A 21,219-nucleotide genomic window follows, 5' to 3' on the forward strand; every position below is an offset into this window, starting at 1 on the left:
CAGAGCAAAATGAGCCATAAATTACTTTTCTCCTATGTTGCTGTCACTTACTGTAGGAAGTAGAAATCTGACAGAGCGACAGGTTTTGGACTAGCCCATCTCCTCATAGGGGATTCTTAGGGTTTTGTTTAGTTTCAAAAGCATGTAGTGAATGGCAGTTGCTCCATCTAACTGCCACAAAAGAGTATGGTTATCAGGGAGGGTGGCAAGCATTATTGCATAAATCATTTTCAGGGAATGTCTTTATATTAAAGAAAAGGCTTGCTGAGAATCCCCCAAGAAGAGATAGACTAGCCCAAAACCTGTCAGTTCTGTCAGATTTCTACTACCTACTGCAAAGTGACAGCAACATAGGAAAAAGGTAATTTATGGCTCATTTTAGTCTGGAAGAAACGTACTTCTTATTTCTATATGTTTACATGTACTTTAAATTTTAAAATTTTTCGTGATAGTGGTCCTTTAAAGATTAAGCTATGGTCCAACTGTAGAAAAACGGTCACTTGGAGCTCTCAATTCTTAACTCTAATGGTGCCCATACATGGTACAATAAAAACATTCGATTACCCAATTTTTTTTAATAAAACTACGATTAGACATGTTGAAAAAATCTTTATATTCAATCTAATGGAATAATCAAACAACATTATCCAATTGAAAAAAAAATATGAAAATTGTACCATGTATGGGCACCATTACAGTGAGCAAAGAGATAAAATGAACACAGGCTGGTTATAAGTAGGATTTGAACTGTACATACACATGTATGTCTCATCAAGTTGCATGTTAGGGTCCCTTTAAGTTACCCCCACAAGAGATGCTTGGAAATCACTGAAGATCACTGGAGATCTCTTAATAAATCATGGCCCAGATATATTCATGGGCCAAACCAATTGCTTATGTTGTGAGTACTTTATTACTGTATTTACAGGTTTGTTTACATGTCCATGACCTTCAACACTGTTGTCTTGGAAATCCCAGTGTCTGTATAACTTGTTAGTTACTGGATTCTGAGATCCCTCTCTAGCAATGTTTGGCAGTTTAGGCTATGTAGCTAAAACTCATGTTGGTTGTTTTGGCAAATGAAGTACTAGTACTCTACATTAGTGTGTTCCATATGCAGTGCAATTGGCTGATCATAGCTGCATTTAAAGCATCTATGCGTCTGTGCTGTAATGAACACCACCATCCACCAGATCATGGCCCATATGCAATTAATTAACTTTTTCTCCTGAGTTTTCTCCTAGGAGATAATTTTTCATCTTCAATTTAAATTAACTTTTTAGCACTTTGCAATGGAAAAGTACCAAAAAGTAGTTGAAACAGTACTGTCAAAGTTATTTTGAGTTTTTGTTTGCTTGCTGGTGGTGTAAAGGGTATTTTATTCTCAAGTTTTGAAAATATCACGTAGGAGAAAACTTAGGTGAAAAATTGAATTGCATATGGCCCCATGTATCTCAGTAGTTCATTTGGGGCTGTTTGAGGTAAATAGACATTGGTACAGACAATGAAGAAGATAATGTTTAGCAAAAATGACTAAAATTGCATCCCTGATACTAAATACTTCATTTGCTGCTTGCACTAAAACAATATATAGCTCATGTGACACAGGCAGAATGTAGAATTAACATTTAATTTTCTCAAGTACAAAGTTAAGAAATTCTAGAAACCAACATTTATAAATACAGCATCTTTATCAAAATGAATACAATGTTCTGGTAAACACATTTACGGTGAACATTTGCCGAGTGACATGTCCTACATCTTTTACTGCAATTGTAATTAAGATTAGTATTATCGGATAAAGAAATGATAAAAAAAAGAAAAAAAATGCAATATTTTAATGAACTCAACTTATTGGTAATTAGTACTTAGCACTGAGCAAAAAAGTTATCCAAACATACAAAATTCCGCTGACTGAGGTCCACAAAGAAAACAAGCAAGTGAACCAATCAAAGCCAGAAGCTACTGGTCAATTAGCTGGCAGATACTTAATTAACCAAAAGCTAGAGGTTTTGATTGGCCAAATTTTCTTACTCCCTTGGACCATTTACATAATTTCATCACTGTTGGTAAAAGCAGTAATAACAATTAGAAAAAGTAAGAGGAGAAGAAAAACAGTGTTAGAATAAGAAATGTTCTAGTCCTAAGAAATCCTCTTTCATGACCAATTATAGCATAGTGATGGCCACAGACCAATACGTTTGGTGGGCTGTCTGATTTTGAATCTGTATATGAATTGAAAATTATAGATATTTGACTTTACTTGAACTTTTTCTTAAAAGCAATATTCATAACTCACTTAGGCTTTCGTGACAGCAGCAGTTTGAGGAAGTCGGCAGGCACAAAACACAAGTATTTTCATGGTTCAGAAAGCCCGGGATCACTTTATAAGTTGGCAAAGGATCTTCCAGCAACATATTTCCAACAGAGGAAGTCAGAAGTTATGAAAATTAATCCGACATTCCCCAGAACTTATGTTTTGCCAGAATAGGTAACAATAAAACATTTTTTTTCCATGTGCAAAGTATCAACTGCTTTTATGTCTGGAGCCACATATATATATGTACAAATATATAAACAGGATATATCCATGCACACACAATTATAGATGTTTATAATTGATCTGCATCCATAGTAATTGCTTTGAAGATGACGACTGTCGTATGCATGAACTTGCCTCGTCCCATGTGCACTTCTGAAGAGCCTAATGGAAGACTAATGCTAATTTGAGCTCAAGTTTGGCCTTCAGACCGTATCCTGGAAAATAAAATAAGAATAAAATGATCATAAAAATGTAATGCAAGGATATCTTGACAAATTCATAGCACTTGTTGCAGCATGATTAATGGTACATAAAAAAATATAGAAGCTTTTTAAATTGAGCATAAAATATATATGCAATTCAACCATAAGCAAACAAACAAACAAAAATAAAAAAACGATCATTTGTGAAAAAATGCTGCAATCAGTTTTTCATGTATATAGTGTTAGAGTCACAATCCCTTCTCAAGTCTACTAATTTCATTCAGTACTGGAAATCAAATATATTTTATTATTAGTGTGTATATAGACATCAGATACTGTTTTATAATATCTGCAAATATATAGTAAAAGGTATCTTTTGACCGGAGAATCAATCATTTTGTTTCATTTCCTATGCACCCAGTAAAAGAAGGTTTCATTTTCATTAAAAAAAAGCCCAATGAAAACATTTTAATTCAATACACCCAAAAAACAAAAACAAAATTGCAGATCCCATTATCTTAGCAACCACACATTTCCATTAAGTAACCCAAATATCAATCTAAACATTAATGAACAACTATCAATAATTAAGTGTTATAAAATTACAATCTACAAATAATGTCTAAGTATTACTTAATACCTGTGTAAGTATTTTCCTACTTTTCATGTTCGATATCAGAGCCAAAAGCTCTACTTTGTTGCGTGTAAGGTTTAGCTACACAGGAACAATCTATTAGCAGAGGGGCGTCTGTGTTTTATGTGAAATGTGACAACACAGTTAGTGCTGGTCTTTTCATCTCTCAGAAGACTTCAAAGTATTGTTCTTTGACTGCAAAGAACTTCAGTGGGCTCAATTCACAAAACTTCTCATAAATGACTTATTTATCACCTAACTGATAAAAATAACCTTTTAGCACATTTACAAGCAAAATAATCCTCAAAATAAGCTGTTCCTGATTAATGTAATTTCAATATTACTTTTCTTACCTTAATTATATTATATTTTTGCTCTTTGAGAGCTTAAATTGGATCTGAACTCTTGCACAGGAAAGAAAAAAAACACATAGAAATGCACTCTGTATGTATTTAGAGAGTTTAGCCTGTCTAATCCCCTCTTATTTGTATCTACCGTATTTGTCGCCGTATAAGACGCACTTTTTCTCCCCCAAAATTGGGGAGAAAACGTCCCTGCGTCTTATACGGCAATCCCCGACTTAATAACGCCCGCCGATACCGAACCGCTGACCCGCTACCGTAGGGGATTCCCTGCCTTTCTGTGCCTGCTTGCCTTCCTCCCTCCCGAGTCTCCTGGCCCCCCCGGATGGAGTGTCAATAGCGGCGGCAACTTACCTTTGGCAGGCTCCCGCGCTGATCCTAGATCATTGCCCCCCGCTAGCCTCCTCTGCCTCCCCCCTGTGTATCTGCCCCCCCCCCCAGGTGTAGCAATAAGTATCGGTAGCTTACCGCCGCAGTGCGCCTGCGATGACTGCAGACATCCGTCTTCCAGGCACGTCTCGCTCTAGTGACCGGCTTGAACTGATGACGCACAGTGATCTAGGATCAGCGTGGGAGCCTGCCAAAGGTAAGTTGCCCCCGCTATTGACACTCCATCCGGGGGGGCCAGGAGACTCGGGAGGGAGGAAGGCAGGCACGGGGAAGGGAGGGGGGAAGAAGAGGACACATGGGGGGAAATGAGGACACCCAGAAGGACATATGAGGGGCACAGGAGGACATATGGGGGGCACAGGAGGACATATGGGGGACACAGAAGAACATATGGGGGCACAGGAGGACATATGGGGGGCACAGGAGGACATATGAGGGGCATAGGAGCACATATGGGGGGCATAGGAGCACACATGAGGGGGCACAGAAAGACATATAGGGGCACAGGAGCACATATGAGGACACACAGGAGGACATAGGACATATAGGGGCACAGGAGCACATATGAGGACACACAGGAGGACATGGGGGGGGGCACAGAAGTACACATGGAGGGCACATGAGGACACAGAAGGACACATGGAGGGCACAGGAGGACACATGGGGGGCACATGAGAACACACAGGAGGACACATATGGGGGCACAGGAGGACATGTGAGGGGCATAGGAGCACATATGGGGGGCATAGGAGCACACATGAGGGGGCACAGAAAGACATGGGGGCACATGAGGACACATGGAGGGCACAGGAGGACATATAGGGGCACAGGAGCACATATGAGGACACACAGGAGGACATGGGGGGGCACAGAAGTACACATGGGGGGCACATGAGGACACAGAAGGACACATGGAGGGCACAGGAGGACACATGGGGGGGCACATGAGAACACACAGGAGGACACATATGGGGGCACAGGAGGACATATGAGGGGTATAGGAGCACATATGGGGGGCATAGGAGCACACATGAGGGGGCACATAAAGACACATGGGGGCACATGGAGGGCCCAGGAGGACATATAGGGGCACAGGAGCACATATGAGGACACACAGAAGGACATATAGGGGCACAGGAGCACATATGAGGACACACAGGAGGACATGGGGGGCACAGAAGTACACATGGGGGGCACATGAGGACACAGCAGGACACATGGAGGGCACAGGAGGACACATGGGGGGCACATGAGAACACACAGGAGGACACAGGAGGACACATGGGGGGCACAGAAGTACACATGGGGGGCACATGGGAGGCACTGTTGGACACATGGGGGCACAGAAGGACACATGGGGGCACAGGAGGACATATGGGGGGCACAGGAGGACATATGAGGGGCATAGGAGCACATATGGGGGGCATAGGAGCACACATGAGGGGGCACAGAAAGACATATAGGGGCACAGGAGCACATATGAGGACACACAGGAGGACATAGGACATATAGGGGCACAGGAGCACATATGAGGACACACAGGAGGACATGGGGGGGGGGGGGCACAGAAGTACACATGGAGGGCACATGAGGACACAGAAGGACACATGGAGGGCACAGGAGGACACATGGGGGGCACATGAGAACACACAGGAGGACACATATGGGGGCACAGGAGGACATATGAGGGGCATAGGAGCACATATGGGGGGCATAGGAGCACACATGAGGGGGCACAGAAAGACATGGGGGCACATGAGGACACATGGAGGGCACAGGAGGACATATAGGGGCACAGGAGCACATATGAGGACACACAGGAGGACATGGGAGGGGCACAGAAGTACACATGGGGGGCACATGAGGACACAGCAGGACACATGGAGGGCACAGGAGGACACATGGGGGGGCACATGAGAACACACAGGAGGACACATATGGGGGCACAGGAGGACATATGAGGGGTATAGGAGCACATATGGGGGGCATAGGAGCACACATGAGGGGGCACATAAAGACACATGGGGGCACATGGAGGGCCCAGGAGGACATATAGGGGCACAGGAGCACATAGGACACACAGAAGGACATATAGGGGCACAGGAGCACATATGAGGACACACAGGATGACATGGGGGGCACAGAAGTACACATGGAGGGCACAGGAGGACACATGGGGGGCACATGAGAACACACAGGAGGACACATGGGGGGCACAGAAGTACACATGGGGGGCACATGGGAGGCACAGTTGGACACATGGGGGCACAGAAGGACACATGGGGGCACATGAGGACACACAGAAGGACACATGGGTATATGGGGGGCACAGGAGCACACATGAGGACACACAGAAGGACATGTACAAGACGCTCCTGGAATATGGACGCACCAGGTTCAGTATTTTTTTTTCACCTGGGTGCGTCTTACATTCCGGAGCGTCTTATACGGCGCGAAATACGGTAATCACTAGTTGTAATTTTATCTCTCCCTGTGTCACATGACTGCCAATGGAAGTGTGAACAACGGGAACGCAGTGCGACGCAGCACACATGCACGGACCAGCAGGGAGTACATCATTAGCCGTGGGGCAGTGCTGTGCATAGGACCCTGTCACCACACCGTGGCGCAGGGTGATATGAACATAGATTTCTGCAGTGCAGTGATGTAGCGGCAGGTTCCCCTACCATGCAATCACCACATTGTTTAGGTGTAAAATCGGCCTCAGTGTTTAACCACTTGAGGACCACAGTGGTAAACCCCCCTAAAAACCAGGCTGTTTGTTTCATAATTGGCCACTGCAGCTTTAAGGCACAGCTGCAGGGCCGAACAACACAGCACATGAGTGATTCCCCCCCCTTTTCACCCCACCAACAGAGCTCTCTGTTGGTGGGGTCTGATCACCCCCCCCCCCCCCCCCCGTGTTTATTTTTTTTTAATCAATATTTATGTTCACTATTTTAAATGATTTTTACTATTTTTGTATTCCTTTGTTTCTCTCCAATCTGCTCCCTCCCCCAGCCGGCCAATCATGTGATCGGCTGTCATAGGCTTCTGACTATGAGAGCCGATCGCTCTCTTGTCCCCCAGGGGGGGTGCAGCACTGCTGCTGGTCGCAGCTCTGCACTGTGTAAATAGACGGCGATCACGCCGTCTAACAGTCAGAGACTGAAGAGGGGGCGGAGCTCCGCCCCCTGAGAAGGAGATTCGCGTGCAGCCTGCGCGTGATCTCCTGCAAAGTGCCGCCCCAGGAATTGATGCCAATTGGCATTAGGCAGTCCTGGGGCTGCTGCCGCGGCCACACCCATTGGCGTCAGCCGGTCTTAGAGTAGTTAAAGTGAAACTTAAGTGAAAAAAAAACTGATGAGAGAAACAATTGTATCTTTCCTTCTACTCTTAAAAATGACTTTAGATATTCCACATGTTATGTATAAAAACTTAAAAAATAGATTTATTGTTTTGTCTCAGTTCAACAAAACAGTCTGTGCTGTGTCTCAGAGAGCTAAAATATGAAAAATGAACTTTTGACCTTTTTATCCATCCTCATAAGCCCAGTTCTCTGCCAGGAAACTGTTTTATGGCTATGCTATAGTCTGATTGGGTCCTGATTGGAGTAAAACTGTTAGTTGCATAGCTGAATATTAACTCTTTCAGGCAGAGAAAAAGAAAAGCAACACAGTATATTTATTTGTGTGCCATGCACTATACATACACATGTCTATCTCATCATTTCCCATGCCACTTAAGCTTCTCTTTCATTGTTTCCTCAAAGCAAAACAAATCCAAATCTTTATTGCTATGACTCAACCTGAAAAACACTTTTCAGTAAATGTTTTATTACGTTTTTGTTTTTTTTAAATGCTTCTCTATGTGTGATCTGAATTGAAGCCCAGTACCCAGCAACTGATTAGAACTATTACATAACCAGGCCTGGTCTGGTAAAATAATCACTGTGACTGTGACGATGCAGAAAATCTATGATGACTTTTTATCAGAGATCACGGTCAGTATTATCTAATCCATATCTTATCTTCTCTCCTTACATATTTTCAAAATAAAAAGGTGCCAAAATAAAAAGTGCCATATTATGTCTTTATTTATTACTCTGTTCCAGTTTCACTATGCAGTGTAATCCAATGAGTATGCATCTAGATGAGGAACATCTATTTTGAGTCCCATAACTTTTACAGAACTTAGTAACAGAAGTGATGTCATGTTCTGTGTACACAAACTGCTATGGGTACAAATTAGGAGGTGGTAAAAATAAGGAATATTTGCTGACTCCATGTAGTTTGCATAAAGCATTGATTTAGACCCTGAGTATCACATGAAAGGTTATACATACATTACATGCTAAAGGATGTAATCTGATCCTTCCCTGTTAAAATTAAAAACTATGTTAAATGTCACCAAACATGATATTTAAAGAGGAACTGCAGTAAAAATAACAATAAATTAAATTGATATTGTTTACAATATAAATGTATAGATTATTTAGTCAGTGTTTGCCCCTTGTAAAATCTTTACTCTCTCTGATTTATATTCTGAAACATCACTGGAGTTGACATCTTTAGTTCTGCCAGGTGATCTGTATAGAATGTTAGGACCTTGGTCATGACATCACATTGTGCGAGGGGTTTCATCACAATATCAGCCATGTCAGATGTCGCTGGTGATCTATTTGAGTAAAGGTAAAGATTTCTGATGTGAAAGGGGGTATCAGCCACTGATTAAGTTGAAGTTCAATCCTTTGTTAAAGTTCCTCTTTAATTCTATATGTAGTTCACTAATATTGGTCCCCTGCAGATTCCAGTGCTTTCTCACAAGGGCTGGCCCTTCTGATTCTGCTTTGTTTAAAAATGCTTTATATTTAATTTTTGTTGCCCAAAACAATCATTCATAACTGGAAAACCTTAAGAGAGGATAGAGAATGGACAACAGGGTAAGAACTCTTAGTAGATTTCTCCACAACAACCTCAATTCAAAACAGTAAATTTAATTATTCTATGCATCACCTTGTTTATAGTCCAGTTAGCTGTACAGAGTAATGCAATGTGCAACAATTCACATGGTTCAGCTGCTGAAAGTAGCAACAAACTTAGGGCCCTGTTCCACTAGCTATTTCCACTCCTGCAATTTCGCTGCCATCCGATCGGTCGAGTAATATGACGTGATTGTGATGCATTTGCAATTCCCAACAAGAGAAAAAAAACCATTGAGTTTAAATTGCCAAATTGCAGAGAAAATTACATAGAGGCACAATTGCTATGCAATTTCCATGTGCTCCTATACTTTATGTAGAAGCACAAATGCAGTGAAAGTGCTGAAGGCCACCAATTGCAATTTGGAAAAAAATCAATTGCACTAGTGGAAAACCAGCACAGCAATTTACTTGTTAAGTGCTGTTGGGAATTGGTAACGCTAGCGATCTGATTTTTGGATTACATCGCAGCTAGTGGAAAAGGGCTTTTAAAACACTTGTGGAGAAAGCCTGTTTCCATTCAGTTCCTGATTTGTTGTGGTTGCTCTCCAATTGGCCAATTGGGATGTTAGCAGGAAAAGAAAAGAAAGGGGAATAGGGTGGGGTTACCTAATGGGGAAGAGGAATAGGTAGGCTGCCAATAATGTAACAATGGGAGAGTAATAGGAGGCATCCATTATCAGTTAGAATAGTACAACAACGATGTAAAAATAGTTAAGTTCATACACTTACCTCATAAAAAGTCAGATTCTAGGTTTAGAATAGAAATATTTTATTGACACATAAACAACGCATTTTGGGGGTCTGGCCCACTTCCTCAGATATTGTGCAGAATTGGCTAGGGTCTCACTGAAGGTATGGACGCCTCATGGGTTTTCAAGTGAATGAGCTAATGACTAATGGCTTTATGACTGACTGGAGTGAAAAGTCAATGTTGATGGCCTCTTTAGTGATCCAATGCATTAACAAATCCGGGTTGAAACCACTATTGCAGTTCCTGCTGGGAGCTGCAGCATACTGCGTAGCAGAGCGCTAAGCAGTATGTTTCTACACAGACTAAAAATCAAAAACTGGTAATGCTTGCACAATACTTAAAATGACATTTTAATGTAAAATCACAAATGAAAACTAAATTGCAGGAAAAACACTTGCATTTGCATTTTTACATGCTCTTGTATGCTTTTGCATTTTACATGTTTAAAGATGGAGGTAGCCTAATTTTCATGCAGCAACCCACTTATCAAAAACGTTAAACAATGATGGAGGAGTAGCTACTAGATAGGTCGTATTTTCTATTTATAATGATGTGGGTGCAATATGGTCAAAGCTGACCTGCACTGGCCTGCACTGAAGCTAATGTTAAAGATCCACCTACACAACCCCTTGGTCCCATAGTGAAAACTCTATAACAAGCTAATTTGTGTGGGTATTCCCTATTTTTACTGGGATTTTCAGCTGAACTTAAGTCAAAGGTCTGTCTGAACAACCTCTTTCTCTGATTGGACCTCCAATAACAGGACCATTTTATATTCCCCTTTGTTACTGGCAGTTTTACATCATGTGCTGCAAACATGGTTTTCTAGCTACAGTATGTAAACAATCTAAAATTTGCCTAGCATTGTTATTTTCTATAAGGTTGTAATAGAAAAGGTGACATACCGTTGTATAATGAACAATACAATATGTTGCAATAACCAGGAGACCAATGATTATTGATGCAATTGAAACATACAAGGCATTGCGTCCCAACCTTTGTGCTCCATCGAGATCTCCATCATTGTAGCTGTTTAAAGCCTGCAATGTTGAAATGCACAATTTTAGATCATCTTTTATGTAGTGTTCATTTATTATCTCAGCTTTTTTAACTTCTTACAGATCTTGTATATTAAAACTATCATCACTGATCATTTTTACTAAAAACAACTTGATTGTATCTTGCGAGGCCACCTTTAGGGCTGGTTCAGACGGAGGCATTCAGCGGAGTCATGTGACGTCTAGTTCGGGGGCGGCGGTACGGCGATTGTCGGCCCTGGATGCCGCATGCTGCTTCTAGGGCTGGCCGAAACGACGCATTAAATCGGGATCGGAACGCTGCGTTTGCGCAATCGACGGCAATCGACGGTAACCGCGCGATGCTAATCGCTCCCATTCACTTAAATGGGAGCGTTTAGCCGACGAGTCCCGAACGCTTGGCGGTAAACGCTGCCAAGCGTCTGTGTGAACCAGCCCTTAGACAAGTGAGCTAACAATTTTTAGAGACACCCAGAGAATATAATCACAATAACATAACAACAACACAAATTGTTAGCTCATGTACTGCCTGTAGTTGCTTTTTTTCCACTTTCAGATCACCCTGCCCCTTTTCCCAAAACAACCTGCATCTTGGAGAGTGACTGATAGAAATATAGAGACCCGAGTGGGTGACAGGACTCACCCATATGCAAATTCATTAGTTGCAATGGGAAAACATCCAATGTGAGTAGGACCATTGTCTTTCTGCTCACATATAATGTTTAATACCATATTAGGTGGCTTTTGCTTACCCTGTTATTTTATCTAAGAAAATCTAGAGGGTTCGCACACTCAGTTATAACCAATTCCTGTATATTCAAGAAATGTGACACGTATCCATTCTATAGCCAACGAGTTGTGTGCGAACCCTCTGGATTTTCTTGGACTTTTGCAATTGGCTCAGCACCTCATGAGTGGTGTGCGATTTCTCTTCTGTGCACTGTTGTTTTATTTTTCCTCTATGTTACAAGAAATGTAACGCTTAGGGCTTGTTCACACCTAGGGTGTTTTTGCCATTTTTTTCAAGCAGCAGTGATTTTGAAAACCACTCTAAAAAGCTTGTGCAATGATTCCCTATGAGAGTGTTCACATCTGAGCGGTTCATTTCTGATCAGCAAAGTGCTGCCTGTACCATTTTCTGGGCATTTTTGTTCAATGGAAGGTATAGGGAAATCGCAAAGCGCTTCAAAAAGTGCTTTGTATAGCGATTTCCCCAGCGTTTTTAAGAATAAATACAATGGCCTCAATTCACTAAGCTTATCTCCTGTCTTTAATAACGTTTCTAGAGTGGTCACCATGGTGATGAGGCATGTCGTATTCAGGAAACATTTTACATCAGGCAAACTTAAAGTTAACTCTTCTGTCTTTAAGTTAACTCTTCAATCCTCAAAATAACTCCACAGTTAAAGACAGGCTGTTTATTAACTGCGTGTGAAAATAACTACAGAGGAGGTAAATTAACTACAGAGAAGGTAAATTAACTACAGAGGAGGTAACTTAAAGCGGATCTGAGATGAAAAACTAACTATAACAAGTAACTTGTCTATATATCTTATCTAAAGTTTAGATAGTTTACATAGCGAATCTAGCTGCAAACAGCTTTAATAGAAAATGATTATTTCTTCCTGTGATACAATGACAGCAGCCATGTTGTTTGTAAACATTACACAGAGGCAGGCTTACCTGTATCTTGATCACTAAGCCTGTGAAAAAAACCTAATCCCCCCTCCTCCCTCCTCCCCTCTGCCTCTGAAATCAATGGCTAGTAACACCTCCTCCTCCTCCTGCTCAGACTGAGCTCCCATGAGCCCTTGCTACTGCCAAGGCTCTCTGAAAACCTGTGGGCGTGGTTTATTTAGTTTATAGGGAATTCGAGTATTAAAACAAAAACAAAAAATTATTTGGCTTGAGGAATGCCCTATAAACAATAGGAAAGGAACACAATTATGAAATGAGTAAAAGTTCACCTCGGATCCACTTTAAGGAATGAAGAGATAAGATAACTCTCTTACTGTGTGGAGGTAAGTTTTCTCTTGCCTTATTATCTCCAGCATGATCTTAGTGAATTGAGGCCATAGGCCTCAATTCACTAAGATCATGCTGGAGATAATAAGGCAAGAGAAAACTTATTACCACACAGTGAGAGAGTTATCTTATCTCTTCATTCTTAAAGAGAATCTGTATTGTTAAAATCGCACAAAAGTAAACATACCAGTGTGTTAGGGGACACCTCCTATTCCCCTCTGCCACAATTTTGCCGCTCCCCGCCGCATTAAAAGTAGTCAAAAACAGTTTTAAAAAGTTTGTTTGGAAACAAACAAAATGGCCACCAAAACAGGAAGTAGGTTGATGTACAGCATGTCCACACATAAAAAATACATCCATACACAAGCAGGCTGTATACACCCTTCATTTTGTATCTCAAGAGATCACTTGTGTGTTTTTACCTTCTGTCCCCTTCCGCTCTCCTGCACTGAATACTAGTGACAGGCTGTGAGGCTGATCCTTTCTTCCTGTCTAATTCCTCAGTATGTGTCAGCCCAGCTCCTTTCACAGCCTAAAGCCCCATCTACACTATGGGACATTGCAGCGATCCGGCGGCTCGATTAGCCGCCGGATTGCCTCTTCCGCGTGCCCGCCGCGTCCCCGCTCGCCGCGCGTGCGCCGCATTCGATTCCCCGCTCGTGCCTGCTCGTCCCCGCCGGCGCCGCTTATCTTCCGCTCGATTCCCTACCATTGTCCCCTCGCGGGGAGCGAGCAGGGAATCGGCGGTGCGGAGATCCGTCCTGTCGGATCTTATCAATCGAGCCGCATCAGCGGCTCGATTGATAAGGAGCATCGCGGCCGCATCTACTCGTGTAGATGCGGCTTAACAGAGGAGGATTTTTATCCAGCTCTCTTCTATCACTGATAAGATAGCAGAGACCTGCTGGCTTATGTAAATAACACACACACTGGAGTGTGCAGAGAGGGGCCTGGAGGGGTGTGCATAAACAGACCAGCACGGAAGAGTTGGCAGCCTTCCAGACACAGGGTGACAAGTCTGACAGGGGAAAGATACAGAGACAGTGAAAGTAGAAAGTGCTGCAGTAAGCCAGAGTACATTAGAACAGGTTTAGGAACTTGTAGGATGGTAGAAAAAACGGTGTAATTTTTGTTACGGAGTCTCTTTAAGTTACCTCCTCTGTAGTTAAGTTACCTCTTCTGTAGTTAAGTTACCTCTTCTGTAGTTATTTTCACTCACAGTTAATTAACAGCCTGTCTTTAACTTTAGAATTCTGGAGTTATTTTAAGGATTTAAGAGTTAACTTAAAGTTAGAAGAGTTAACTTTAGGTTTGCCTGAGGTAAAATGTTTCCCTAATACTACGTGCCTCATCACAATGGTGATAACTATAGAAATGTTATCAAAGACAGGAGATAAGCTTAGTGAATTGAGGCCATTGTATTTATTATTTTCCGGGTTAAAGAGTTCACTTCCTGACTTGAGTCAGGAAGTGAAAAGACTAATTGCTCTGCAAAAGTGTTTTGAAAAGTGATTTATACAAAATCACAGCCCACAGCTAAGCACCGGGAGGAGAAAAAAAACGCACAAAAAAAATTGAAAATCGCTGGCATCAGCGATTTCAATTTTACATGTGAACAAAGCCTTACTTAGTAAAGAAAACTAAAATAAAATATGTATTTTTTTCAAATACATACAGTGTGCATTTATATATATTGTGGTGCTCTTGGGGATTTACTTGTAAAATTAGTATTTATTCATTTGGGGCCTGGCGGTGTGGTTAAGTTGTGGTGTGCAGGGAGTGCACGGCAATTTTATATTTACTAACACCACCAAAGCACCAAATGTTAACCATTTAGCGCCGCACACTTTAATCCTGCGCACAGCAACTTTACCGTACTGTTGTGCATCAGGCCCAAAGAGCCTTATTTTTCAAGGGATACCCCACAGATGGATCCCACTTTGCTTTCCCATACCAGGACTTATTCACATCATTTATGTTGTGAGATGTCAAAGCAGTTTCTATCTAAAAAGGATGTAAGTATGCAACATGTGCAAGTACACAATGGGCACAGTATGTCCATGTCATACTTATGTCAAAATTAGTTGTTTGCGAAGCCCTCTACCCCCCTCCTTCCTTTAAAACCCCTGGGATTACTGTGTAGTTGGTTGTTTCCAAGCACACAGCTGGTGGGCAATGTCTAGTTGGCATATACATATAATAAGGAGCCCAGACAGTGATTTGTAACTCTTTTAGTTATTTCTATCATAGAAAGAAAGTAAAATGGGTGAATAAAATTGCATACCAACTCGAATTCCTCAGTTTTCCACATCCTTCATCCCCATACTAAAAGCTTCTCTAGAACCTACAAGATTTTCATAAGTACTGCAATGACTTATCCATACAAAATCTGTATACTGAATTTCTGTTTTATTATTTAGCTTGGGTTTTGCCACAACCACTTCACAGAAACAGCCGGTCAGCCAGTCTTACTAAAAAAGCTACTGCTCTCTTAATATCTGAATCAAGACCATTACGGTATGTCATTGCCTTTCCTTGTATTTAATTTGGGTAGTAGTAGTGGGAGGTTGACCCGGTGCTGAGGGCAAAGGGGAGGGCTGCCCACTCTACCCCACCTGTGGTGCAGCATGCAGTTGGTTCTGGGCCATGGCAGCCCTTTCTCACTTTGCTTTTAGAACTTTTTTGCCATCTTGAATGTTTACAAAGTTTTAAATAATAATATAAAAACAGATAAGACAAGATAATTTATTAGAAAAGTTTTATGAATTAATTATTTTGTTTCTTGTAAATATATGTTTTTGTTAGATATTGTTTGTGCTAATCACTTACACTGTGGTTTATCACTTTTTTACTATGCACCCATACTTGTTTCTTACTTTGTATAATGAAACAGAAGATGATAGTCAATGGAAGTCAATTATAATGGGGATGATAATAATATTAATAGCTGCTGGGCCTGCCTTGTCACGATAATGCAAAATTCGGTTATTATATTCAGTTGTATACTTTAAAAAAATGCAAAGATTGACAAGGTAATCTACGAAGTAAAAGAATAATAGTTGGCACATTTCCAGTGTATGAAAAATGACCTAATCTGTAGGGAAGCCATGAGGCCAGTTCAAAAACATTTTTACAAACAGCACTAATAATAAATAAAAAATGAAATTAGCAATCAGTAATAATTACATGAAATTGCTTTCCCTTCACCAAACCTTTTTTTTCAACTTTACCTTATGGACCAGAAGACAACTTTATATTAAAAAAAGAAGACAAAGCAAACACTGTTTAGTTGATTTCCCACATTATAGTTTTAAAATAGATTAAAAACACAAAATGTATTTGACTATTTATACCATTTATCACAATACTTAAACTGTGTCCCTACTACATTGTATGCTGGCCATATTTGATTCTGAAGTAAAGGTATATTTCTGCTGCTTTGTGTTTTTTTCCACCTTTTCCCCAACTGTAATAATAAAAACAATGGGAAGATGAGGTTAACAGGAAGGGTTATTGGGCATTTTAATATATGGGGTGTGGCCTCAAAATTGGGTGTGGTTAAACAGTATTTTCATTGTACTAGCCCCATGTTTTGTTGCCACTGCATCCTAATTATTAAGGTTTCCCTTTTACATATCCCTATTTCACATGTCTACCTCTTAGTTGCCCCATTAAATACTCCCTATTATATGTCCTCCTTATAGTGCCTTCATATCTGTTGCTCCCCCCCATGTTGTGCCCCCTTATACTGGCGCCTATGCTGTGCACCTCTATTGCAGTACCTCTCTTCGATTCACCCCGTGCTGTGCCCCCATAGGGTGACCCTGAACTGTGGCTTCTGTGCTGTGCCTCCTTATACTCACCTATGCCTCTTATAGTGGTCCTTATGAAGTGCCCATTATAGTTTCCCCTCTGTTTGTCTAGTAATATTCCCATTTCCCTGGTTGTCTAGAGCTGTTTCTTCTACTTTATATAGCTTTTCCCAGTGCTTTAGGGACAAAGCAGGCTGGGTAAGTATTATCTCCAGCCTCTCATCATCTCTGTCTTTTCTATTTAGAAACTTTCTCTGTCAGATAATTGCATTTTGCATTCTATTTACTTTCTAGGAAACTGGACTAAATTAGACATGCTGTTCTACCAGCTCTTTTGCATAGATGACAACTCTAACTTTTTAAAGGCTTGTACACATGTTCAAACCTGCATGATAGTTGGGCAGATTGATCCACCGGTGGGATCTGGCAAACAACCTGTTATCAGTTGGTCGTCTGGTTGTTTGCCAGCTGTACACACTCCCAACTATCTTCCAACCGACCAAGTTTGAAAGATAGTTGGGCAGATTGTTGATACATGTGTATGAGCCTTATCACTTCCTGTACTATCAAACAGAAAGGGACTTCAGACAATTTGTTATCAGGAACACTATTATATGTATTCTAAGTTCATTTCATCATGTCACTTCAAGTACACTTTAAGGCCATGTCACATGGATAACATAGATTTGCGAACTAGTTGTTGTGATAGGCAACTTAGTCATGGAAACTAGTTGCTGTTACTAGTCTCGAAATGCGGTTACTAGCTGCAAGAAAGAAACTTGCATTTGGAGCAACGGTTGCCAGGAAAAGTGCCCAAAAACATTGACTATTTTGAGTCTCTAAGTGTTTAGAAGTAGTAACTGGAATCTGGAAACTGTAGCTCGTAATGTAAGTCTGTTTTTAGCAACTAGTTGGATGGAGTGTCTAGAAACTAGTTCCAGCCAGCAGTGACTATTTGAACTGACTGTTTGTGACTGTATAATGTGTGTTGTGTAAGAAACGCAACTTGCATTATGTACAAAATGTACCCGATGCTTGCATAATGCATGTTATGCTATCTGTGTAATGCACAATATTGAAGTAACACTTGTATTGAGTATGTAACGTGAGTATGGCTATTTGCATAACCCACGTTACATTGCCTGTGTAAATGCTGGCAAAATTTATGGGCACTGTGTGTACATGTAAATTTTACCTGTCTTTTGGGAATCAACGCCAGTAAGACATCATTAACCTCCCTGGCGTTCTGATTCCATGCTGCGCACAACCGCGGGAGGGTTTTTTTGACCTAATTTTTTTTTTCATGTACATAGCCTTTCACTAGCTACATGCTTCCCCCCTCCCTGCTCCATCCCTCCCACCCTTCCTATCGCCGCCGGCGTGAAGACCCGTCCGGAAATCCCGTTCTGAATGGGATTTCCTTTAGGGCTTCCCCCGTCGCCATGGCGACGATCGGACTGACGTCATCTACGTCATCGATGTCGTGACGTCAGACGGAGTCCCGATCCACCCCTCAGCACTGCCTGGCACTGATTGGCCAGGCTGCGGACGGGGTCTGCGGGGGGGCCCTCTTTCGCGTCGGGTAGCGGTGGATCGGCGGCGAGCGGCGGCAATCGGAGAAACACGCAGCTAGCAAAGTGCTAGCTGCATATTTAAAAAAAAAAATTCAAATTGGCCCACCAGGGCCTGAGCGGTGACCTCTGGCGTCTCTGGACGAGCTCAGCTCCATCCATTTGTGTCTTTTTGTGACCTGTGTTGTGGCATACTTGGTCCTACTATTTATTATTATTAGTTCTTCAGTATTTATTTAGCTCTAACATCTTACTATCGTATACAAAAATGGTAGCACTAAAAATATATTTATTATAATTGTATGTCGAAAAACATACACACATTTGTTACAATGTTATCACATACTCAATGAACATTGATCCTGTTTCACACCAGACAGTCAAACATGAAGTGCTTCTTTAAGTAACTGTAAGTCTGTATAAACGACAAGACACTGATGGATCAATTAATAGTAGTATCACTCTTTAGAGAAAGTTGATGTTGTTAGCTAAAGTGGGAAACACTAGCAGTACTTCTTTCCACCTCCCATTACAGGAAGGCATCAGCTGTTACACACAGGAGTTGGTGATAGTATTGTACCGCTCTGAGGTGTTTTGCTTATCTGTGCCGGCTGCATATTGAACATTCATGAGCAGATGCATCTCGCTTGCAGGACCTCACTTGCTAACAATCTAAGCCACGCAGTTCTAACCTTGGCTACTTTCATTTTTAAAGGGGTGCCCCATTATCTGTGGACTTCCTCCATATAAATACACAAATGTACGCTTTTTGTAGGAGACAATAGTCTAATAAAACTTAACTTTACATTATTATTCTAAAAACAAGTGCCTGTGCTGCCTATAAATATAACTGCCTTAGAAAGAGAATGGGATATCTAAATATAACACACTTTAAGAAACCAGAAGGTTCACTGTATCACTGGGCCGTTGCCCTTTTCCCCGATATCTCAGAGATCATAGCACAGCCTCACAGCTATATGTATATGGAGGTGAAACATGTTGGGCTAGGTGGCAGGTGCTGATGCATTCATAGATAGCGGGGAAAAAGGGCAACTGATGTGAATGTCTTGTGAATGCAAGGTTACAGTATGGGTACAGTATGGTCTGATATGTTGACAGTGGCCAGTGTATCTCTAGGCAGCAGCTTTTCTTTGTCAGCATTGCTTATTGGTCTTGGCTTTTGTGTTGCTTTTAAACTGTCTGTGTTTTGTACTATTCACTTTTGCCAATTTTGATATGGCATTATTTTATAGTAACCCAGCAACTTAATTATGACATTTAATAAAAGTTTTCTATTGTTATAGTCCTTTTAAACCAATTTACTGCTTCTTTTTATATCCACTTTATGTATGGGTGCACTATTCCCTCTATTGGAGGGAATGTCTTTTCTGTTAGTCTGGTTAATGACTTTAAAGACGTATATTGAGTAAATCTTCACTCCTTCATTTCTTCTTGTGTATATGAATAAATAGGGTAATATCTCCCGAATCAAAGTTACACTGGAAAATATGTAGCCATGACCCTCCATTTTGGCAATGATAGTAGGAACATCTTAGAATTCTAAATTATTTGTGCTTATGTATTAGTGTCTTGACTTCTATCTATATCTGTGAATCATGGCATACTTCATATCTGAGGGTGAATAAACAAGGAGGACATCAAATTCCCTCATAAATTTGCATTTATCAAATCTCTTCCTTTCGAGTAAAGTCCTTTTGAGACTTATGTATGAGGACAACCAGCAATTTAGTGGTGAAGAAATAATGGCTACTGGGTTAATACTTGAGGACCGCAGTGTCCTGACTGTCCTCTAAACCTTATATGATGACAAGGCAATGCTTGATAGCGATAGAGATGATAGCTTCAATCATTCAGCATCAGTTTGAACTATTGAACAGTCTGCCTGACCCTGATTTACTCTATGATAACATGTATGGTGAGCCCTGCAATGATGTAAGAGATGAGCCAGAAACCCCCTATTTGTCCCCTACCCTCCCCAACCCACAAAACTTAAGAAGTAATCATTATTCATGCCACTGTCAGGGGCAAACCCAGGATTTTCAAGGGGGGATTCCTGAACGGTCTCCCTCAGCCACACACAATACAGTATAATACTATGGTAGGACATCATGCTGGGTACACATATTGCAATTTCCCATCCAACTGACTGACAATGGGATCGATCCGGAGCAGTTTGGATACAGGTAATAATGAGGATAGCCGACATTGCTAATGAAGGGGAAAGTGAGGCATTCACATAGCAGGGCACAGGGCTGTGCTCATACCTGACTCTGTTAAGTTCCCCAGAGCTGCTCCATGCTCTGTACACACACTGCTGCTACATCCAAAGTCAACTGTAGCAGGGAAAGAAAGGGGCAGTGCTGTGGGCTGCAGGATGCCTGCAGATATTCTGGTGTCTCAACTTGTGCCTGTCCCCAGACACTGCACCGGCCCTGGTCTGAGGGGGGATTCTGGGCAGCTGTAATATCCCCCCTGAGTTTGCCTATGACCGTTATCAACTAACCCTGACTTTGTGTTTATTGAGAAAGAGCTGAGAGGCTTTGACTTTATGTCCACAGGTTAACTATTTATCATCAAGTGAACAAAGGGCATTGGATGAATTGAAAAAAGCCTTGAAGATTATCATCCATCCCAGTGATAAGGGAAGCAATGTGGTGCTGCAGGCATGGATGTAGCAATAGCCCCTGCAACACCAGGGGGGCCCAGGGGCTTTGGGAACCCCTCCTCCTCCCATCTGCATGCAGAGTTGCACAGGGAGCATTATATTTACTTCCTTCCAGCACGGAAAATATATGTGCATCACAGCAGCTGCCCTTCAATCAGCTCCGGATCACATGACTTGCATCGGTCATGTGATAGGGTGCAGGTCATGTGATAGGGAGCCATT

The 21,219-nt window shown here is 41.6% G+C and overlaps 1 protein-coding gene across 1 annotated transcript in view; it reads right to left on the bottom strand.

Moving 5' to 3' along the window:
• Positions 1–1,611: 1,611 nt before the first annotated feature.
• TMEM233 (transmembrane protein 233) overlaps positions 1,612–21,219 on the bottom strand; it is a 32,790-nt gene continuing 13,182 nt past the window's right edge. Inside the window, exons 2-3 of the mRNA XM_068238723.1 lie at positions 10,772–10,906; positions 1,612–2,757 (exon numbers count right to left, since the gene is read on the bottom strand). Of these exons, the coding sequence (XP_068094824.1) occupies positions 2,746–2,757; positions 10,772–10,906 (147 nt within the window). The 3' untranslated portion in view covers positions 1,612–2,745. The remainder of the gene's footprint in view (positions 2,758–10,771; positions 10,907–21,219) is intronic.

This window comes from Hyperolius riggenbachi, chromosome 1, assembly GCF_040937935.1.
Source record: "Hyperolius riggenbachi isolate aHypRig1 chromosome 1, aHypRig1.pri, whole genome shotgun sequence".
NCBI classification, from domain to species: domain Eukaryota; kingdom Metazoa; phylum Chordata; class Amphibia; order Anura; family Hyperoliidae; genus Hyperolius; species Hyperolius riggenbachi.